Source organism: Rana temporaria, chromosome 7, assembly GCF_905171775.1.
Source record: "Rana temporaria chromosome 7, aRanTem1.1, whole genome shotgun sequence".
In the NCBI taxonomy this organism is placed as follows: Eukaryota; Metazoa; Chordata; class Amphibia; order Anura; family Ranidae; genus Rana; species Rana temporaria.
Genome location: NC_053495.1, coordinates 118,700,219 through 118,722,837, shown reverse-complemented (window position 1 = coordinate 118,722,837; position 22,619 = coordinate 118,700,219). Strand labels below are relative to the sequence as shown.

The window sequence follows — 22,619 nt, the reverse complement described above, 5'->3', positions numbered from 1 at the left end:
CTTAGTGTGGTCAAATTGAAACAAAACAGAAGGGGAGTTGGCAGGGTCACCAGGTATTTCACAACTAAGGGAGAAATAAAACTACACCAGCTTACATGTGCAAATAAATAAATACGGACACATATACAAAACACTATACAGTGGGGAAAATAATTATTTGATCCCCTGCAGATTTGTAAGTTTGCCCACTTACAAATAAATGAAGAGTCTATAATTGTTATCATTGGTGTATTTTAATTGATAGAGACAAAATATTAACCAAAAATCCCTTATTAAAGGGGGCTCCCAGATTCCGATAAACCCCCCGCCCGCAGACCCCGACAACCAACGGCCAGGGTTGTCGGGAAGAGGCCCTGTCCTTATCAACATGGGGACAGGGTACTTTGGGGTGGGGGGGCCGCAGGGCGCCCCCCTGCCCCAGAGCACCCAACCCCCCCATGTTGAGGGCATGCGGCCTGGTACGGCTCAGGAGGGGGGGCGCTTGCTCGTCCCCCCTCCTTTCTGACCGGCCGGGCGGCGTGCTTGGATACGGGTCTGGTATGGATTGTGGGGGGACCCTTACGCTGTTTTTTCTGCGTAGGGGGTTCTCCTTACAATCCATACCAGACCTAAGGGCCTAAAACCCATGCCGTTTTTTTATTTAAAATTTGGCGTGGAGTTCCCCCTTATGATTCATACCAAACGCTGTGGCTAGAATTGGCGGGAATCCAAGTCGGATCCCCGTCGCTTCTATGACGGCTTGTTCCCATCCCAGGGAGCCGGCTCGGCGCTGGCTCCCGCGACGGGGCTCGTAAGTGGTCAATATCGCCGAGAAAGGGAGCGAGATTGACTCAATATCGCGGTCACCTACAGTAAGTTTTTGATCCCCTACCAATCAAAAATAATTTTGTCTCGATCGGGTGAGAGTTCCACAGAGAGGAAGAACGGGGAGAGGTAAGTGTAAACAAACCTATCCCCATGCTTCCTAGTGTGGCTGTCACTGATGGTCTGTTCCCTGTGTTAGGGAACGACGATCAGTGACGTCACATGCACAGCCATGCCCTCCACAGTAAGAACACTCCCTTAGGGCACACTTAACCCCTCCTGGTTAACCCCTTCACTGCCAGTGTAATTTTCACAGTAATCAGTGCATTTTTATAGCACTTTTCGCTGTGAAAATGACAATAGTCCATAAAAATGTGTCAAACGTGTCCGCCATAATGTCACAGTCTCGAAAAAAATCACTGATCGTTGCCATTACTAGTAAAAAAAAATGCTATAAGTTTTGCGCAAACCAATCAATAAACGTTTATTGCAATTGTTTACCAAAAATAGGTAGAAGAATACGTATCGGCCTAAACTGAGGAAAAAAAATGTTAGAGCGCAAAAAAAAAAAAAACGCAGAGGTGATCAAATACCACCAAAAGAAAGCTCTATTTGTGGGAAAAAAAGGACGTCAATCTTGTTTGGAAAACCACGTCACGCGACCACGCAATTGTCAGTTAAAACGACGCAGTACTGAAACCCAAAAAAGGGGCCAGGTCCTTTACCTGCATAATGGTCCGGGTCTTAAGTGGTTAAGTCCTATGATAAAACATTGCTGTTATACTGCAGTGATACTCAGTACCAGTATGCAGTACAATATTTTTCTGATTATTATTATGTCTGACACAAAGCAGTCATTAAAATACAGCACACGGTCCTCATTATGCTTGCACGTTTGCTAAGCACAGGGCATACATTGCATTTAGGATACAGCTCCTGTCATGTGGCAGGGAAGGGGTTATTCTCAGCAGCAATTCCTGGCTTTCTCCCCTGATACTCTTATGATAATTAAGGAGGGTCAGAGTCCTCATGAATCTCACATGCTACTCTAATTGCGCATATAAATGGCAGTTTTAAGAGTATATGTGCGCCAATAAAAACACATCACACTCGGAATAAACCTTAATTATTCCTGCTTTGCTTTACAATCTCATTAAAACGCAGCATTCCCCATCAATATCTCATACCTGCACGCCCACAAGTCTCCACTCTGCCCAGGCACTCTTTATGGGCTCCAGTCCGACATTTGGAGCACAGATATCCCTGGAAAAAAGTTCCTCTGTGAAAGAAATAAACAAGGTTAAAGCGGACCTAGACTAAGACAATCCTTCAAATAGTGAGAAATAGGTACTTAGAATAAGCATAGTCTTCACACACCACAGCACTGTGGGTTCCAGTGGAGGAGAGACCAAGGGCTTTATGACATAATTGCAATATTGGTCTTACTATACAGTTACCTGTGTAATTAGCTTCCAACATCAGTTTCGGAAGCATTTTCTAAGGATATGTTTACATTTTGAATTGGATATTACTCAGAATGACTTCAACCTAATGTTAAGTGCTAATGTATGCTAACCATTAAAAACTGCTACATCCATAAAAATAATCCTCTCTCAATCAGCGATACATCACCAAGGTCACAGATGTGACAATGAGCCCTGAGGGAATTTGATGGCATTAGAGGTAATCCCTCCATTTCTATATCCTGGGATATTGTTGTCACTGGGACTATAGATTTTCTCTCTTTCTGGTCACTTCTCTAGACATGAAAAATAGGAGTTTACTGGAGGAGAATCAGCCACTGATATCACATGGTAATGTCCATTCATATCACAGTGATTGTCTTCTTGAAGCTCTAAAACACTCAAGGCAAATTCCATTAATTTCCATGGCACATGTTCACATCTTAGCGTGCTGTCACTGTAGCAAAATGCCTGTCACTCAGAAAAGTACATGAGCTTCTTTTTTGGAAGATTGGGCCCCATAGACTTCATAGGAATGTCTTACGTTCTAAAGCCTCGTACACACTGCCAGGAGAGGTTTTGGCCGGAAAAACCGGACGTGTGTATGCTTCCTCGCAGTTTTCCAGTCAGGGAAAAAACAGCGGGAATCCCGGCGGGAAAATAGAGAACCTGCTCTCTATTTTCCTGTCGGGATTCCCAGCGTTTTTTTTCCCGCCAGATCTACTAATTTCCTATGGGAAACACTGCGAGGCAGTGCCGATGGAGCATACACACGGCCGGGATTCTCGGGCAAAGCTCCATGGCAGTTTTCCTGCCGGGTTCTCGGCTTTCCCCTTGGTTTTCTCTGCAGACTTTTTACCGCCGAGAAAACCAAGCGTGTGTACAGGGCTTTAAAGTGTTTTAAACTGATAAAACAGCAACTCTTCATCCCTAATTTCCTCTACCTCTCCTCCACCTAGTGCTTTCTATTGGCTAAACAAAAACACCTAAAGCTGTAAAAACACTTGTAATACACTTCTACAAACGCTCAAAAACTCTCCAATAAAAACGCCTAAAAAAAGTGGTCCACTCAGGTATAAATGCAGCCTCAATTCTTAATAAGCAACATATGTTTAGTGCTGTTAACTAACCATAAGAGTAGTGTGTAGCTATTCCCCCACTCAGCCTCCATTTGCATTACTCCTGCGCTCCTAGTTCTCTAGGGATAAGTTGTGTGGTTAATGCTTGTCAGCCCTGTACATCTCTCTGACAGCTAAATTCATCATATTTTTCTGCAGGCTTTTCTAGCTTTTGTGTAAATATCATCTTATCTTTGCAACTAGAGAATGCAACTACAGTTCCATAAAATCTAGAAGTTTTAAAAGAAACATTTTCTAACATAAAGCTATAGCTTCCCTTAGGCATGTCTGCTAAATAGCTTAAAAAAGAGGTAAATCAACACTTTCCTACACAAACTAATTTTTAAATATCTTTTTTCAAGTGGTATTCCAGGCTATACCTAACCAATCTTAAAAATGTCCCCTTTCCCCTGCTAACATCTGTTCAGTTTAAGAGGCTTATCCATCCATTGCTGGCGCTCCCTCATCTCCCCTGAAGCTGCCGCTGACTGACACAGGCTTAGCCGAACATGTGACCAGACAGGAGCGGCCTGAAAATAGGTAAGCATACAGATCCTTCTTATTGGTCAGGGGTTCATGAACATGTAGCCATCCTTTAAAGGCCAACTCAAACCAAATAGAATTTCTTAGCTGCCTAGCATAACCCTGTCCCCTGGCTTTTTGCATCTCCAGTGAGGAGATTTACAAATTATTTTATTATTCTCCTCCCCTTCCACAAAACACATAATGAAGGCATGGTTCTTACAGATAAACACCCCAATTATTTGTTAATTCTGCACTGCAGAGAATCCTTTAGGACTCCATTATTTAGCTTTGTATCAGTGTAATGCTGCGTACACACGATCAGAATTTCCGATGGAACAGGTCCGACTGACTTTTTCCATAGGAAATTCCGACCATGTGTATGCCCTATCAGAGAAATTCCAATGAATTCCATCAAAGTTTAAATATAGAACATGTTCTATTTTACTCCGATGGAATTCCTTCAAAATTCCAATGTGCTTTTGGCCGGGCAAAAGCCAGATCGCGTGTATGCGGCATTAGAGTAACTGACAGAGTACTTCAGGTGTAGAGACAATATATCTCACTATTATGACATATATAACAAGTCTCAAGAAATATAAGAACCTGTGATGTGATTTTACTTGCCAGGAACTAACTGCAGTGCACAGGAAAAACCTAAACAGCTTACAGTCTTTAGGGCTGGATTCAGATACATTGGCGTATCTGTCCGCCCGGCGTAACGTATCTGAGATACGTTACGCCGCTGTAACTTTGGGCGCAAGTTCTTTATTCAGAAAAAACTTGCACCCTTAGTTACGGCGGCGTAACGTATGTGTTGCGGCGTAAGGCCGCATAATTCAAATGGGGATGTAGGGGGCGTGTTTTATTTAAATTGAGCTTGACCCCGCGTATTTGATGTTTTTTTTAACGGCGCATGCGCCGTTCATGAAAATATCCCAGTGCGCATGCTCGAAAATCCGCCGCAAAACGTCATTGCTTTCGACGTGAATGTAAATTACGTCCAGCCGTATTCGCGAAAGACTTACGCAAACAACGTAAAAATTTCAAAACTCGGCCCCGGGAACGACGGCCATACATAACATAGGATACGCTGCACATACCCCTCATATAGCAGGGGTAACTTTACGCCGGAAAAAGCCAAACGCAAACGACGTAAAAAGAAAAGCGCGGGGCGGTCGTTCGTTTCTGAATTGACGTAACTACTAATTTGCATATTCCTCGTGTAAACAAACGGAAGCGCCACCTAGCGGCCAGCGTGAGATTGCAGCCTAAGATACGACTGTGTAAGACACTTACAACTGTCGGATCTTAGGGATATCTATGCGTAACCTGATTCTATGAATCAGGCGCATAGATACGACGGCCGGACTCAGAGATTACATTCTTCACATACAATACACAAAATAAAACACTAAAGGGCCGGATTCAGAAAAGAGATACGACGGCGTATCTCCTGATACGCCGTCGTATCTCTTTTCTGAATCCGGCCCTTTAGTGTTTTATTTTGTGCATTGTATGTGAAGAATGTAATGAAATGGAATGATCACACAATTTCGACTCTCTATCTACTCATTTCCCACTTTATACCCCTATCGCACATGTTTGAATTGAACAATGTGAAAAAGTTGCTCTCTATTGTCCTGCTCCAATCACACAGGATCACACAATGGATTCATACAAGCCAAAAACAAATATCATTGTATCATTTTAAACTATCCGTAAAGTAATGTATCTGCTCTATTAACCTGCCTGGCGGTATTCCCGAGTCTGACTCGGGGTTAGATTTTCCTGCTGCGAGCGGTAACCCCAAGTCAGACTCGGGCTTGCCTCGCTAGATCCACAGGCAAAGTTACTTACCTTGTCCCTGGATCCAGCGATGCCACCGCGCTGTGTGAGCGAGCAGGACCTCGCTCGATTCACACAGTGCCTCCGTGTGACGCCGATCTCCGTTCCCTGCGACGTTACGACGCACGGGGATGGAGAACGGCGCCAAATTCAAAAAAGTAAACAAACACATTACATACAGTATACTGTAATCTTATAGATTACAGTACTGTATGTAAAAAAAACACACCCCCCTTGTCCCTAGTGGTCTGTCCTGTGTCATGCATGTCATTTTATATAATAAAAACTATTCTTTCTGCCTGAAAACTGTAGATTGTCCATAGCAACCAAAAGTGTCCCTTTATGTCAAAAATAGTTTTAGATCAGCTAAAAAACAGCGATAATAAATTATAATCACTTGCAGAATTGTGCGATAGCGATTTGCGGGGAAATTCGTCATAAAAAAAAAACAAATAATGACAGCAACAATTCTGCAAATGAGCAAATTTCAGTGATTTTGATTTGATTACATTATTGAATAATTTTTATTATAATTATATTATTATTTGTTTTAATTATTTATAATTATTTATTATATTATAATTTATAATTTTGTTTTTAAAAAAATGTCATACCCGGGATGCCTATTAGAAGCTTGTTTGGTCAGATTTAAGTGAGTTATTTCTAAAAATTACAGACCTACAATATAAAACGCCAAATTTCCTTGCAAATAATGGTACCGCTTTTAGCATGTTTTTTCTGAAAGAATCATACCGCCAGGGAGGTTAAAACACAGCATATCATCTATAAGGGCTCCTTGACAGTTGAGGTGCCACATTCAAAACGTTTTTCCAAGGGCATTTGATAGGCAGTGAGGAGGCGTTATATATCATACTCGCTGCCTGATTTAACCCCATAATGCCACACTCGAAGAGATCGTTTAACAGGCGGTCAAACCCTACAACCCAAGTAAAAACGGCGGTAAAACCATTGGCCAGCCTCCTGTTTTGTAACAGCATAATATAGCATTAGACAGGTTACCTGAGTAGCATCTGACACACTTTGCAGGATGTAACACGGTCAAACGTATGCATCTTGAAGTCATGGTTATTTTCTAAGGCATTATCTGGCCGAATATTAGACCTATAGAAAGAAATAATACATTCAAATAAAATACCTGAAAGCATAAAATCTACTCAGTCTTGCCTTCCTATATTACAAAATCTGCAGGACTGAATTGGCCTCACAGCAGCCTATAGGTACACAACCTTTAGCACCCAAAGCAATACACTTCATGCCATTTCACCAGCTCTCAATCCCCTTTGGAGAAGCTGATGTTTATTTTGTTAATATTGACTTCAATTATCCACACAGTTTTTAGGTAAACATTCTCAACAACTTCAGCAATGTTGAGCGTGACCTTTTCTTTTTTTATAATGAAGCTCACAAAAATGGACTTTGTTGTGTACTGCAATGTGTAATTGCGTGGTAGGGTGTAGTTTTATATTTAATTTTAACATTTTTTATTGGAGTTTTAACAAAACAATAAACATATAAAACATGAGCATTCAATGTGTTCAGTGCCTATACAAGATACTCCAGAGAGGTACATGAATATGAACCATAACTAAACTAGGTACAATTTAATAGCTCAGAGAAATATCAACAGAAGGTTCTTAACATGAAGATTTTAGAAATTCCAGTAAACATAGAACTGGTCTTTTCCCCATGAGAGGTGTGTATGCTACCTGAGGGAACATAAGAAAATTGAGAGATGAGAGTAGTAGGGACTATAATCCATCCCTCTATAAAGACTATCCCTCCTGGGCCAGAAACGTCAGAGTTTACAGCCATTATTCCTCTGATTCGAGATACAAGTGCTCACAGATTGCCTTTATTTAATGAAGCAATTTCTTTTGCTACTCCGCCATATAGACTTTCCAGAAGACCACATAAAAGGATCGCACCCTGATAAAACGTTTTTTCATTAAGGAGCAGTTTTTTAAGCACTTTTGCATTAGAAAAAAATCTAAAGAAAAGCTCAAGAAAAATGCTTCCCTTTAAATTCTATGTATGTCTTCACTTTGGGGTGTTGGGCATGTTGCATTTTTGATGCAGTTTTTGAGTCACGCGTCCTATGAAAAATGCACTGCAAGCGTGTATGTGTTTTTACCACTTTTTTGCTACGGATCAGTGTGAAAGTATCCCGATGCCTTGTACACACAACCGTTTTTCTCGGTAGAATTTTTTTTTACTTTTTTCCCGACGGGATTCCTCTCAAGCATGCCTTGCATACACACATTCAGGCCAAATACCGCCCGTCCAAAGCGCGGTGATGTACACCATGTACGACGGGACTATAAAGGGGTAGTTCCATTCAAACGGCGCCACCCTTTGAGCTGCTTTTGCTGATCCTTGTGTTAGTAAAAGTTTGGTGAGAGACGATTCATGCTTTTCAGCTTCGTGCTTTTCAGTCCGTTACAGCGTGACGCATGTGCTATCTCCATTACGAACGCAAGTTTTACCAGAACGAGCGCTCCCTTCTCATACTTGATTCTAAGCATGCACGTTTCCCCCCCCCCGGGAAAAGCATACACACGACCGGTTTTCCCCGACGTCTATGGACGCCTATAGACGCCAAGTGTATGACACAAGATATTACCTCTCAGGAGAGAGCTTCCCACAGGGGGTCATCTAATGCGTGGAGGAGCCGTGAGAGCCACCGTGGGACCCCAGAAGAGGATGTTCAGGGCCACTTTGTGCAAAACGAACTGCTCATGTCTGTGATTTTTTTTAAACCTGAACCTTCACAATCACTTTAATCCTCTGCATTGTGTAAAAAGTCTGCTTGATCTTCTACACAGATCCTCCCCTCCCTGCACTGTTCCCCTGGACAAGTCCGGATAAGACAGAGCCTTTGGAGTCAGGCTGCACAAGCTCAGTTTGGTGTGTATTGCTAGAGAGGTTTTTTTATTTTCTTGGGAGAGTGCATGTGATTAGCACAGGGCCAATCAGCACTGCCCAGACATGTCCAGGCAGAGGGTCAGGAGCCCTGCAGCCTAATAGGACAGCTCAGTGCAGTATGAAAACTCCCCCTACAAGCTTTACCAGGAACTGATAGAGGTCTCAAGAATATGCTATATACTGCTGATGAGAAAATGTATTTAGCTGTTTATATTTACTAAAAATAATTTCATTTCCATGTTCTGTGTACTGTGGGAGACCAGATATAGTGAAAGCAGGATCCTGGGTTTAGTAACACTTTAATGACCCTGTAATCCTTTCTTTCATGATATTGTTTCTTAAGCCGCCTCACTTCCATTTGTTTGGAACGAGCAGTGCACATTAGTTGAAGTCATGTTTACTGCTCTTTAAGCACTACAAATCCCATAGTCTATAGTTCCTAGTCCATCTCAAGAGCAAGCAAGAAAGAGTGGCTACATTCTTACATGCAGTGAGACCATGGAGGACAAAAGTATCCTCCCTCTAACAGGAAGTCTGATCATAGCAGCAAAAATATGTAATCAAGAGATTTGAAGGACACTGAGAGCTATATAAGGTAATACTTGACTTCACAAAATTTTAGTGTCACGATCTTTAGTTATTAGCATGCATACTACCGTATTTATTCGAGTATAACGCGCACCCGTGTAGAACGCGCACCCCTAATTTTCAATTAAAAATCGGTATAAAATCATTGTAATTGCCAAAAATCATTTATGTCCAGCCGTGCCCCCTGTATGTCCAGCCGTGCCCCCTGTATGTGTCCAGCCGTGCCCCCTGTATGTGTCCAGCCGTGCCCCCTGTATGTGTCCAGCCGTGCCCCCTGTATGTGTCCAGCCGTGCCCCCTGTATGTGTCCAGCCGTGCCCCCTGTATGTGTCCAGCCGTGCCGCCTGTATGTGTCCAGCCGTGCCCCCTGTATGTGTCCAGCCGTGCCCCCTGTATGTGTCCAGCCGTGCCCCCTGTATGTGTCCAGCCGTGCCCCCTTACCTTTAATCACGCGGCGCGCGGGAACATTACAGACAGCGTTCGTTTGAACAGCTGTTTTCCCTGCCACGCATAGTCACTCCCCCTCGTTCGCGATTGGACAGATCCGTCCAAGGGGGAGTGTCTACGCGCGGCAGGGAAAACAGCTATTCAAACGAAAGCTGTCTAATGTTCCCCCGCGCCGCGTGATTAACGTTGTAGCGGCGTTTGTGGCTTCGGTGGCGGCGGCGGTAGCAGCGGCGTGTGCGGCGGCGGTAGCAGCGGCGTGTGCGGCGGCGGTAGCGGCGGGGGGAGAAAAAGTCCTCGAGTATAACGCGCACCCAAACTTTGAACTTTTTTTTGGGTATAAAATTTTGTGCGTTATACTCGAATAAATACGGTATATTTCTCTTAGTGGGTCACAATGCACCAAACTACGGTTTGCTTTATAATAATCCAGCAGCGGAAAGGGGCCCTTATTTTACTTATTTCGAGTTCCCTAACCAAGAACAATAGCATATGAATGCAAAAAAAAAAAAAAAAAAGGGAGAAAGGTCCACTTTTTCTCTTTTTAAATTATTGGTTTATGCTACATCTAGGGTTAGGCAAATAACCGATAAATGGTGGATTGTCTTTATAGACTGGATTGTTTACCTACAAAATAGAGTTTACTGAATTTTCACCTGTACTCACATATGGCAGAGACATTTCGGTGAGCTGTTCTATGCATAGAAGAAACCTAATTTAGACCTTTTCTAAATAGGTCCCTTAGTGTACAAACACAGAAGCACAAAGGAAAGGTTTGTATTTAGAAGTCTTTCTACATTCTTGCACTACACTTCTTTTGTCTCCTGAATATTTTCACTACCAGCAAACTGCTTTCAGGCCCAGATGGAAATATATAACACACACAGCAGAATTAAAATGTCATTGCCTCTTTCCTGAATGTGATAATGTCAGTCCGTAAGATACCATGATAATATATAATGTAACCAGACAGAAGCAACCACATACAGATAGAGCTTGGATAGTCTTTCCACAAAGCAAATGATGGTAAAGTGTTATCAAACACAATTTTTTTAGGAACTTTCAGTAGATGATGTAATCACTTAGGCCCAGATTCAGAAACAAATGCCTATCTTTAGGCGGGCGTAGCGTATCTCATATACGCTACACCGCTGTAACTTTGAGAGGCAAGTCCTGTATTCAGAAAGAACTTGCGCCCAAAGTTACGGCGGCGTAGCGTATATGGGTCGGCGTAAGCTCGCCTAATTCAAAATAGGCTGGTAGGGGGCGTGTTGTATGCTAAACAGTCGTGACCCCACGTAATTGACGTTACTAACGAACGGCGCATGCGCTGTCTGTGAAAGTATCCCAGTACGCATGCTCCAAATTACGCCGCAAATAGTCATTGCTTTAGCCGTGAACGTAACTTACGCACAGCCCTATTTGCGTACGACTTACGCAAACGACGTAAACGACGCAAAATTTGACGCTGGCCCGACGTCCATACTTAACATTGGCTACGCCTCATATAGCAGGGGTAACTTTACGCCGGAAAAAGCCTTACGTAAACGACGTAAATAAATGCCCCGGGCGCATGTACGTTTCTGAATCGGCGTATCTAGCTCATTTGCATATTCTACGTGGAAATCAACGGAAGCGTCACCTAGCGGCCAGCGTAAATATGCACCCTAAGATACGACGGCGTAGGAGACTTACGCTGCTCGTATCTAGGCAACAATGAGGCGTATCTGATTCTATGAATCAGGCGCCGAGATGCGACGGCCCGCATTCGGAGTTACGACGGCGTATCTGGAGATACGCCGACGTAACTCCTTTCTGAATCCGGGCCATAGTATGCAGCTTCTTTATCTTTTAATCCTTGCTTATGTTCCAGTTTAAACTGGTGCCATGACCGCTGCCCCAGGGTGACTCCTTTCTCCTGAAGCATCCTATCGAGCCACCCTTGCATGCAGGAACTAGAGTTATGTCTTCCTACATTGTGTGCATCAACAGAAATACACAGTCTCATAGTCTAAGATGGTAAGGCATACCCCTGCCCCTCCCTGCTTCCCCCTCTCTTTTTCTAAGCTAACAAACTGGCATAAGATCGCACTGTCCACTGTTATCCATTTTCTGTAAAGAACGTAAGTCTAGGGAAGCGGCACTAAGAGCTCTTTCACACTGGGGCGGTGGGGGCATCGGCGGTAAAGCGCCAATATTTGTGCGGCGCTTTACCATCGTTTTTGCGGCGCAATTTGGCTGCTAGCTTTTAACCCCCGCTAGCGGCAAAAAAAAGGGTTAAAACCGCCCACAAATCGCCGCTGCAACGCCGCTCCAGTGTGAAATCCCTTGGGCTTTCACACTGGAGAGAATGGATGCGCTCTTTCAGGGCGCTTTGCAGGCAATATTTTTAGCGTTAGGCCACTTTCACACTGAGGTGCTTCTAAACTGCCAGTAAAAACACTGGACGCTTTTAAAGAGCTTTTCAGGCGCTTTTGAAGAGCTTTCCATTCATTTGAAAGGAGAGGGGAGTTTTTCACAGCCCTGCCAGCACACTAACCCAGTGTGAAAGCATTAATTGATTTTAATAGAAATAGGATTTCGTGAGCTTTTTAGGCGTTGTTTTTAGCGTAAAAGTGCCTGAAAAGCGCCTCAGTGTGAAAGTGATCTTATAGCGCCTGCAAAGCGCCTCAGTGTGAAAGGGGTCTTAGAGAGCAGGTGCCAGTAGCATTGAACGTTGTAAACTGCAAAAGCTGGGGTAATCATTTTACCAAAGAGTTTACTGGGGAATTTTTAGTTTATAGTGCTCATTGTGTTTAAAACTACTTTTTTTATGGTTTAACTGTTAAGTGTAGGGTATTTATCTTAAAAAAAAAAAACTTATAGCTGCAAGTAAACTTCAATAACTTGCAAAAAATGCAAATGTGAGTTGTGGCCAGAGACTTGGTTTGATCATTCTGAAGAGAAAGTAGTAGTTATACTCATATGCACAACAGTTACTACTTTATTTTCAGCGATACGTTTTTTTAAGATAAATGCCCTACACTCAGAATGTGCCCAGTGAAAGCACAATGCTGCTCATTATGTAAGCATGTTATATCTGGTCTCTACAGGAACCAGAGCATCAGAATAAAATCATGCCATTGGGTGCAAACAAGAGGAGGAAGGGCATGGAGGTGTCAAGGTTGGGTTTACTCAAAGCCATTAACCCCGATGTGTTCCTGTAGCCTGGATTGTCCTCCTACAGTGCACACTATTGGTTATGCTCAATTATCTCACTATTTAATTATGCGTTAAACAGTTAGCGAACCCCACCACTGCAGAGAAGAAGCTAATGACTAAAGCAGAACATACAGTAGGTGTTTGTGATATTGTGTTTTTAGCACGACAGCATCGCGCTGATTCTCGGCGACATGGTGCCGAGATCTCGCCGACATCTCGCACTCACTGGAATAGTGACAGCACATTCCAACGTGCGCGTCATAGAAGAGACGGGAGATCCGACTTGGATTCCCGCCAATTCTACACGTGTGCGGCGTTTGTTATGAATCGTGAGGGGGAAGTCCCCGCCGGATTTTAAATAAAAATTCGGCATGGGTTCCCCCCTCAGGAGCATACCAGGCCCTTAGGTCTGTTATGGGTTGTAAGGAGAGCCCCCTACGGCGTAGGGGGTCCCCCTACAATCCATACCAGACCCGTATCCAAAGCACGCTACCCGGCCGGTCAGGAAAGGAGTGGGGACGAGCGAGCGCCCCCCCCCCCCTCCTGAGCCGTACCAGGCTGCATGCCCTCAACATGGGGGGGGGGTAGGTGCTCTGGGGCAGGGGGGCGCACTGCGGGGCCCCCCCACCCCAGAGCACCCTGTCCCCATGTTGATGAGGACAGGGCCCCTTCCCGACAACCCTGGCCGTTGGTTGTCGGGGTATGCGGGCGGGAGGCTTATCGGAATCTGGGAGCCCCCTTTAATAAGGGGGCCCCCAGATACCGGCCCCCCACCCTAAGTGAATGGATATGGGGTACATCGTAGGTATCGTAGGTACACGTGGGTAGGTATCACATGGGTAGGTACAGAGCATGATGGGACTGTGAGGCCTATATAGGTCCGATGCAAGCCGCGCACACGTCATTTCAGCGAGAAGAGGCGACGTGTCAACATCGGGAGAAGAGAAGAAGATGACGTCACAGCCCGGAAGAAGAATACGTCACAGTACGGAAGAAGAAGATAGACGTTCAGCGCTGAAGGAGAAGGCACCGGACAGCTGGAGGAAGAACCGGGGTGCGCCGAGTCAACAGCGGAGAGCGGCGAACATAGCAGAAGACCCCCGGAGAGTGAAGAAGACCCCCCGGATAGCCGAAGAAGACCCCCCCGGATAGCGGAAGAAGAAGCACACCACCCCCCGCCGAAGACGTCGGAGGAAACCCGCCGAGGAGTGGGCGCTTTTATAAGAGCGACCCCCCCGGCGGTGGAAGAGAACCGGACGGTGGCGAAGAGCGGCCCCCACCCGAAGACGTCAAAGAAGAAGCCCCCCCTGGTAAACAGAGCTAAAGAAGACAGGGGGCGGCCTCCGGAGCAGACTAATAAATTATTTTAAAAACTCTTGTGTTGTGTTTATTGACTTTAACATTTTTCCTCCAGGTGAATGGGTAGGGGTACGATGTATCCCATATCCATTCACTTAGGGTGGGGGGCCGGTATCTGGGGCTCCCAGATTCCGATAAGCCTCCCGCCCGCATACCCCGACAACCAACGGCCAGGGTTGTCGGGAAGGGGCCCTGCCCTCAACATGGGGACAGGGTGCTCTGGGGTGGGGGGGCCCCGCCGTGCGCCCCCCTGCCCCAGAGCACCCAACCCCCCCCATGTTGAGGGCATGCAGCCTGGTACGGCTCAGGAGGGGGGGCGCTCGCTCGTCCCCACTCCTTTCCTGACCGGCCGGGTAGCGTGCTTTGGATACGGGTCTGGTATGGATTGTAGGGAGACCCCCTACGCCGTAGGGGGCTCTCCTTACAACCCATAACAGACCTAAGGGCCCGGTATGCTCCTGAGGGGGGAACCCATGCCGAATTTTTATTTAAAATCCGGCGGGGACTTCCCCCTCAGGATTCATAACAAACGCCGCACACGTGTAGAATTGGCGGGAATCCAAGTCGGATCTCCCGTTGCTTCTATGACGGCTCTGTCTCCATCGCGGCAAGCCAGCTCGGCACTGGCTCCCGCGATGGGGCTCGTAGGTGCTCAATCTCGCCGAGAAAGGGAGCGAGATTGACACAATATTGCGTGCACCTACTGTACACAGTCGAATTTCAAACAAATTTTCTTTTCAAAATCAGAAAGTTCGTTTTTTTTTTTTTTGTGATCCTATGATGCTACCGTTGATTTTCGAAATTCGGCCGACCAAACCTTCATGTTGCTACACAAAATAATTTTTGTGGCCGGGAATATTATTTTCTGATTTCTAAGAGCCTTTGTGATCGGCAAGAGTGATTTTCTTTTTTTTGAGCGTATATTGCGAGAGATCCGCATACACTTGGAGGCGAGAATATTTTTCCGGGATCTGATTATTTTTCCGGAAGTTAGCCATAAGTTGGTCTTTCACATGGTAGAAATGCACTCTCATAATAACGTCTCTCGGCAAGTCCTCTGATAAATAAGAAGGTTTCGGGCAGACGGTGTATGCGATCGACCACTACTTCAGAATCAGGCACAGATGGCAAAACCGCACGGATTAGGTCACAAGCATACTGAGTCAGATGGGTATTCAGAACAGTTTCGGGACCCCCCTAAGTTTCAAATTATTTCGCCTTGAGCGGTCCTCAAGATCTGCGATTTTGGCTCTGAGGTCCTCAAGTTGTTCATCATGATCATTGTGGGAATCTATCAGGGAGTTATGAGAAGAAGCAAATTCCCCCATCTTATGTTCAATCTTGTCTACTCTGCCTCCCAGCTCCTGCACTTCAGCTTTAAAAGTAGCAACACATTGCACCATGTCTGCTTGCAGTGATGTACGGAGAGAGAGCAGCATATCTTTGAGTGTAGATTCAGAAACAGGCTGAGAGGTGGCAGGGAAGGAGTTAAAGGTATCAGAGAGTTCTCTTGTAGTGTCAGCAGAGTTGCAGTCCAGGCTTACCTCTATAGGAGATGAACCCACAGACATCCTGGGCTTCGATTTAGCAGGGCTCTGCATTGATGGGGTTGAAGCCGCTGGTGATCTGGGCTGAGTAGCCTTAACTGCGGGGCTCTGTGAGGAGCGAGAGGAGCCGCTGGAGGAGGCCGGCGAGCAGCCGCCGGCGCCATCTTGGACACGCTGTTGATCCACGGGGAGGAAGAAATGCGAGAGTTTCTGGCTCCCGACGGGTTCTTTCTTCCTCCTTGCCATCGCGGGGTGTTCCGCTGCCTGTCACCGAGCCGCGGGGTTGTTTTGCGGTTGTTTAAAGTGCCGCTAGCCGCCAAAAGTCCCGGTCCTCTGGTGGAGCTGTGAGCCTAAGCGTCCATCCAGCCGCGCGGTAGCCACGCCCCCTGGAATATTATTTTCTCTCCGGGAATATTCTTTTCTTACACATGCGCATTTTTTTTTCTATTACATTTCTCAGACGATTCTCCCATCATTGATCAGAAAATCGTTAGTATTCCTCAAATAACGGATTCCTCAAATTTTTTACACATAGCTCTCCCCGTTCTTCAGCTCCGGTGGACCGATCGCAGGACTCCGGCGGCGATCGTTTCCGCGGGTCCCGCCGCCCCGGAGCTTCGGACCGGGTCGCGGCACTTAAAGAGGACGTACAGGTACGTGCTTGTGCCCAGCCCATTCTGCCAACGTATATCTGCAGGAGGCGGTCCTTAAGTGGTTAAAGAAACTGATTTAGAAAATATAAGATGAACCTTTACAACCCCTTTAACTTCCATCAATATATTTTTTGTATTATCCTTTTGTAAGAAAGCAATATATACATTGTGTTTTATTAATCTTTATAGCACCTCTAGTACAGTTTTTTACGATTTTTGTGTGAGAGCTTTTTTTTTTTTATTCCCTAATGTACTGACATTTCTGTTTATGTTTAATTTTGATTGATGCTGTTAACCAAATGAAGGTCTGTGTTTCTATTGTCTTATAAAGATTTTCTTCTATGCACAACCTTTTAAAAAAAAAAATTGTAAATTAACATGACCAATTAAAACAAACCCATGAGGATATAATCAAGGGAGCTGGAATTCCTATTATTCCAAAATGATAGAAATGGCACATGGATCTCCACATAAATAGGAGCTTCTTTATACAGTTACAAATCTAGTTAAAACGCCACAAAAAAAAAACAATGCCTGCCAATGGGTGCTGCAATTGCTAGATTATTTACCATATTTATCGGCATATAACGTGCACAGGCGTATAACACGCACCCTAACTTTAAGAGGGAAGTTTCAGGGAAAAAAACTTAGCCCAATACAGGAAATGCATTGGCAAGGACTTTTATGGCAGGACCATCAGGTATTCTTTTATTGAAAGCTGCAGGTTTAAAAAGATTAAAATAAAAAAAATTGAAATTACATTAATATGTTAAAACGCATATAAGATCTTGGAGTCTGTATCTACCGTATTTATCGCAGTATTACGCACTCCCGCGTATACCGCACACCCCCAAAGTTGACCCGAATCCTGTGGAAAAAAAGTTTTTTTTTGTACTTACAGTTTTGGTGTCTTGCATGGCGTCCATCGGCGGCCTCGTCGGGTCCGGCGTTCGTCTGCGGCTTCGGGTGTCCTCTTCGGCGGGTCCAGGGGCTTCGGGTGTCCTTCTGCGGCTTCGGGTGTCCTTCTGCGGTGGGTCCGGTGTCCTCTTCGGCGGGTCCGGTGTCCTCTTCGGCGGGTCCGGCGTCCTTCTGCGGCGTCCTCCCCGCTCGTTTCCCGCGCCGAGTTTGAATACTGCGCCCACATATACAGAGCGCAGTACACTCGTGTACGATTTTGCCCTGATTTTCAGGGCAAAAAAGTGTGCGGTATACACCGATAAATACGGTATATCTACTTTAAAGCTGAGCTCCGGAGAAAGAAAAAAAAAACTTCCCGTGGGATTTCCCCCACACTGCAAGAGTTTAATGCTCATTTAGGTCTAGCAAACCATGAAAAAGCATTTAAAGCAGTTGTAAAGGCTATATTTTTTTATAAATAACAAAATGTTTTACTTTCCTGTTCTGTGCAATGATATTGCACAGAGCGGACCCTAACCCCCTCTTCTGCGTTAAGCTCCCCTGTTTGCTCACTTCAAACCTGGGCTGTGTGCGTCTATAGATGCACCCTACTCTTCTCTCACAGCATTTCATTGACAGCAGCAAGAGCTAAAAAAAACTTTTGGCTTTAGAACCACTTTAAACTTACTAAATCTGCAATACTGGACCTTTTCAAAACACTCCAGCAATCACAGGTCTTACAATATTATTAAGACCAATGCAGAGCCTGCAACCCTGAAATCAATATGAGGATGCAGATGGACATTCCAATGCATCAGCATGAGAAAGTAGAGGGAAGTACTGCCTGGCACAGTAGCAGATATCAGGTAAGTAAGACTGCTTTTCCCATCCCCTAGACCAGCGCTGCTCTCCCAGCCTTTTCACGGCCACCCAGCAGGGCTGTTCCTGGAGCCCGCACCCGCCCACTCAGTCTCTTCGCAGCCGCCCATTCTGTTCACAGCATGGTTGGGGAGGCAGAGACTAGAGGTCAGCTGACTGGTGAGGAATGTGAAGTGGGAGGGGCTGGAGGAGACCCTATATCCTGATTTCGGCATAGGTGTCACTGCTATGAGACACTTGAACCCGAAGACACAGTGAATAACACTTATAGATGCCATTAAAAGTCCCTACGACAGTTCTCAGATCAGCAGATGACCTTGATCAAGAGCACCCAAGTTGGCTGATCAGAACTCTCCCCAGCACTACCACTCATCCCAACTCCCCACCAAGGAGTAAGAGAAGGAATAAAAATAGAGAATACATGGAAGGAAAAGGAAAAGAGGGGGAACAAAGAAAAGGGGAGAGAAAGAATAAGAGAAAGAACAAGAAAGATGGAAAAAAAAATTAGGATAGAGAAAGATAGATAAAAGAAGAACAAAGAAAAAGAGTGGTACATCCTAAAATGTACCATAAGGGGATTTAATACTGTACGAGTGGAAGGGAGCGCTAAATGTCTGTGGGTTAGGGGGTGCAAATTACTCGTCTTGCCTTGGGTGATGACAACCCACGCTTGGCACTAGAAAGGTTGAGAACCACTGCTCTAGACCTAAATGAGCATTTAATTCTTAAAGTGAAGTGCAGGGGTTGCCACACTACAAAGGAAGGATTGTTACTTCCCTGGAGTTAGGCTTTTGGCCATACACCTACAGTTACAGAATCAATTTAAATTCCAACAATATGTTTCACAACACTACTCAGCAGTACTGCAAAGGGTAAACACATTCTGCATGCTACAATTACCAATGGTCGGGCCTTTCTGAGATAGCTCCATGAGAATTTTTAGGCCTTCTCCTCTGGGTGCAGCAACAGGAGTGAAGCCTCGTACACACGCCCGAGGAACTCGACGGGCGAAACACATCGTTTTCCTCGTCGAGTTCCTTGTTAGGCTGTCGAGGAACTCGACAAGGCAAGTTTCTCCATTCCCGTAGAGGAAATAGAGAACATGCTCTCTTTTTGGCTCGTCCAGTTTCTCTACAGTTTCCTCGATGAAAATGTACACACGACCGGTTTCCTCGGCAAAAAAATATCTCCCAGCAAGTTTCTTGCTGGTTTTTGCCGAGAAACTCGGTCGTGTGTACGAGGCCTGAGACTTTTCTGCAAGGCAGAGGGCAGTGACTTTTATGCCTAGATTACTCTAACAATACAATATAGCCATGAATTATTTAACCTGCCAGAATCTACCCAAAATTATATCTATTTTAGGTGATCTGGCATTTTAACCTTTTTGCTCACAATATAAAATCAAAGAATGTTCTAAAGTAAACATAATCCACAACAAAAAAGCAGTAAAACTGAAGGGAAATCATGAATGCCAACCCAATTTGCCAGAGTTTACTGACAGATAAGCGCTACCTGTCTGCCTTACGAGTGTAAAATTCATTTCACGTCCTCCCCTAAAGAACCATTATTTTATTCATGAGGTTTGTTTTCCTCTGTATGCAAGTGCATTTATTTGGTTCTAAAAAATAGTCTGAATTTGAGATACTGCACATTCAATGAGGATCATAAAAGATAAGACCACAAAAGTGTATTTTAAGCTGAGAAATCATACTAGATATTTTTTATTATTGTTGAAGGAATATTATATTGATGTAGACTTCTGTAAAAAAAAATTGAAAACAGGGATCAGAGGTGGTCAAGGCCTCAAAGGGACCACTAGACTTAAAAGACAAGATTATACAATAAAAAGCATCTATATACAGTGGGTATAAAAAGTATTTCACTTTTTGTTATATTGCAGCCATTTGCTAAAATCATTTAAAGGAGTTGTAAATAAAAAAAATGTTTTTGCTGAAATGACTGTTTACAGGGTATAGAGACATAATAGTTAACTGATTCCATTTAAAAACGATTAAAAATAGATAAAAATCAATCATATAATGTACCTGTAGTTTCTAGTTTAGTTTTTGCATGTTTCCTGCTTCTCTGCTGTACAGAGCCACAGAGTCAATACAGGGCAGTGATGGTTTGGAAAACGAAACTGATTGGCGCTGTGGGGTTTTAGACACACAGTAATCACACCTCCTTGATTAGTGACCACAGAGAGAAAGCTCCCAGTACTGTGGTTATCAGGAAACAGACAACCAGGAAGTGTGGAGATCAGAGAAGAATTACAGCAACTTGAGAGCAAAAACGAACAATGAGGACATGAAAACAGCACTGCATTTTAAGGTAAAGGAAGCTATTAAGATAAAAAAAAATTTAAGTCAGGGCTCTGGATGGGTTATTCAAGAACAGTTACGGAATTGTTATGAAGCCACTCCTTCGTTATTTTAGCTGTGTGCTTAGGGTCATTGTCTTGTTGGATGGTAAACCTTCGGCCCAGTCTGAGGTCCTGAGCACTCTGGAGAAGGTTTTCGTCCAGGATATCCCTGTACTTGGCCGCATTCATCTTTCCCTCGATTGCAACCAGTCATCCTGTCCCTGCAGCTGAAAAACACCCCCACAGCATGATGCCGCCACCACCATATTTCACTTTTGGGACTGTGTTGGACAGGTGATGAGCAGTGCCTGGTTTTCTCCACAATTACCGCTTAGAATTAAGACCAAAAAGTTCTATCTTGGTCTCATCAGACCAGAGAATCTTTTTTCTAACCATCTTGGAGTCCTACAGGTGTTTTTTTTAGCAAACTCCATGTGGGCTTTCATGTGTCTTGCACTGAGGAGAGGCTCCCGTCGGGCCACTCTGCCATAAAGCCCCGACTGGTGGAGGGCTGTAGTGATGGTTGACTTTCTACAACTTTATCCCATCTCCCGACTGCATCTCTGGAGCTCAGCCACAGTGATCTTTGGGTTCTTCTTTAACTCTCTCACCAAGGCTCTTCTCTCCCGATAGCTCAGTTTGCCCAGATGGCCAGCTCTAGGAAGGGTTCTGGTCTTCCCAAACGTCTTTCACTTAAGGATTATGGAGGCCACTGTGCTCTTAGGAACCTTAGTTGCAGCAGAATTTTTTTGTAACCTTGGCCAGATCTGTGCCTTGCCACAATTCTGTCTCTGAGCTCTTCAGGCAGTTCTTTTGACCTCATGATTCTCATTTGCTCTGAGATGCATTGTGAGCTGTAAGGTCTTATATAGACAGGTGTGTGGCTTTCCTAATCGAGTCCAATCAGTATAATCAAACCCAGCCGGACTCAAATGAAGGTGTAGAACCATCTCAAGGATGATCAGAAGAAACGGACAGCACCTGAGTTAAATATATGAGTGTCACAGCAAAGGGTCTGAATACTTAGGACCATGTGATATTTCAGTTTTTCTTTTTTTAATAAATCTGCAAAAATGTCAACAATTCTGTGTTTTTCTGTCAATATGGGGTGCTGTTTGTACATTAATGAGGAAAAAAATGAACTTAACTAAGTTTAGCAAATGGCTGCAATATAACAAAGAGTAAAACATTTAAAGGGGTCTGAATACTTTTCGTACTGTATGTTAAAATAGTACTAAATCCTCTTTCTTAAAGCATACTATCCGTACTTATTAGTACTGCCTAAGGAATGACTACTTTCTAATCAGTTCATAAACACTTATCCTTGTTTAGTCTCCTATGCCCCTGTCCTGCTGCTTCCTCAAACTTTCTGTTGGGAAGAGCGCACACATGACACCATACTATTTCCCAAATCATGTCCCATCATGTCTGTCACAGTTCCTGAGCAAAGAAATTATAAGATAATGGTGCCACTCTACGTGTATAAGTCCAGAATAGTTTTTTATATATATATATATATATATATATATATATATATATATATATATATATATATATATATACACAATTCAGGGCTACATGTATCCCTCTTTATCAGGGCTGGAATAGTAAACTTCTAAATGTCTTCCAACTATTTATCTTCAAACTTCTTTTTGTGATTCCACAGAGATTTTGGGACTAAAAAGCTGTCTACCAGTTTTCAAATCCCTCTCAACATAATCCACAAGCGACCAAGCAGTCCAGCTCTCCTTACTTTCTCTGCTGTACAAGTTTCTGAATAATGACTCTGTGGGGGAGATTTACTTAAACCGGAGCACACAGAATCTGGTGCTGCTTGGTATAGTAACCAATCCTCTTCTAACTGCAGCTAGTTCAATTAAGCTTTGACAATACAACCTGGAAGCTGATTGATTACTCTGCAGAGCTGCATCAGATTTGGCACTCTCCAGTTTTAGTAAATCCCCCCATTTGTGTTTCTGTATCTCTAAATTC

At 44.3% G+C, this 22,619-nt stretch overlaps 1 protein-coding gene across 2 annotated transcripts in view; it reads right to left on the bottom strand.

The window, feature by feature from the left end:
* The window catches only part of VAV3 (vav guanine nucleotide exchange factor 3), a 333,028-nt gene that overhangs the window by 80,822 nt on the left and 229,587 nt on the right, over positions 1-22,619 (bottom strand). For both annotated transcript variants that reach the window (XM_040359896.1, XM_040359897.1), the window contains exons 16-17: positions 6,776-6,877; positions 1,992-2,083 (exon numbers count right to left, since the gene is read on the bottom strand). In XM_040359896.1, the coding sequence (XP_040215830.1) occupies positions 1,992-2,083; positions 6,776-6,877 (194 nt within the window). The remainder of the gene's footprint in view (positions 1-1,991; positions 2,084-6,775; positions 6,878-22,619) is intronic.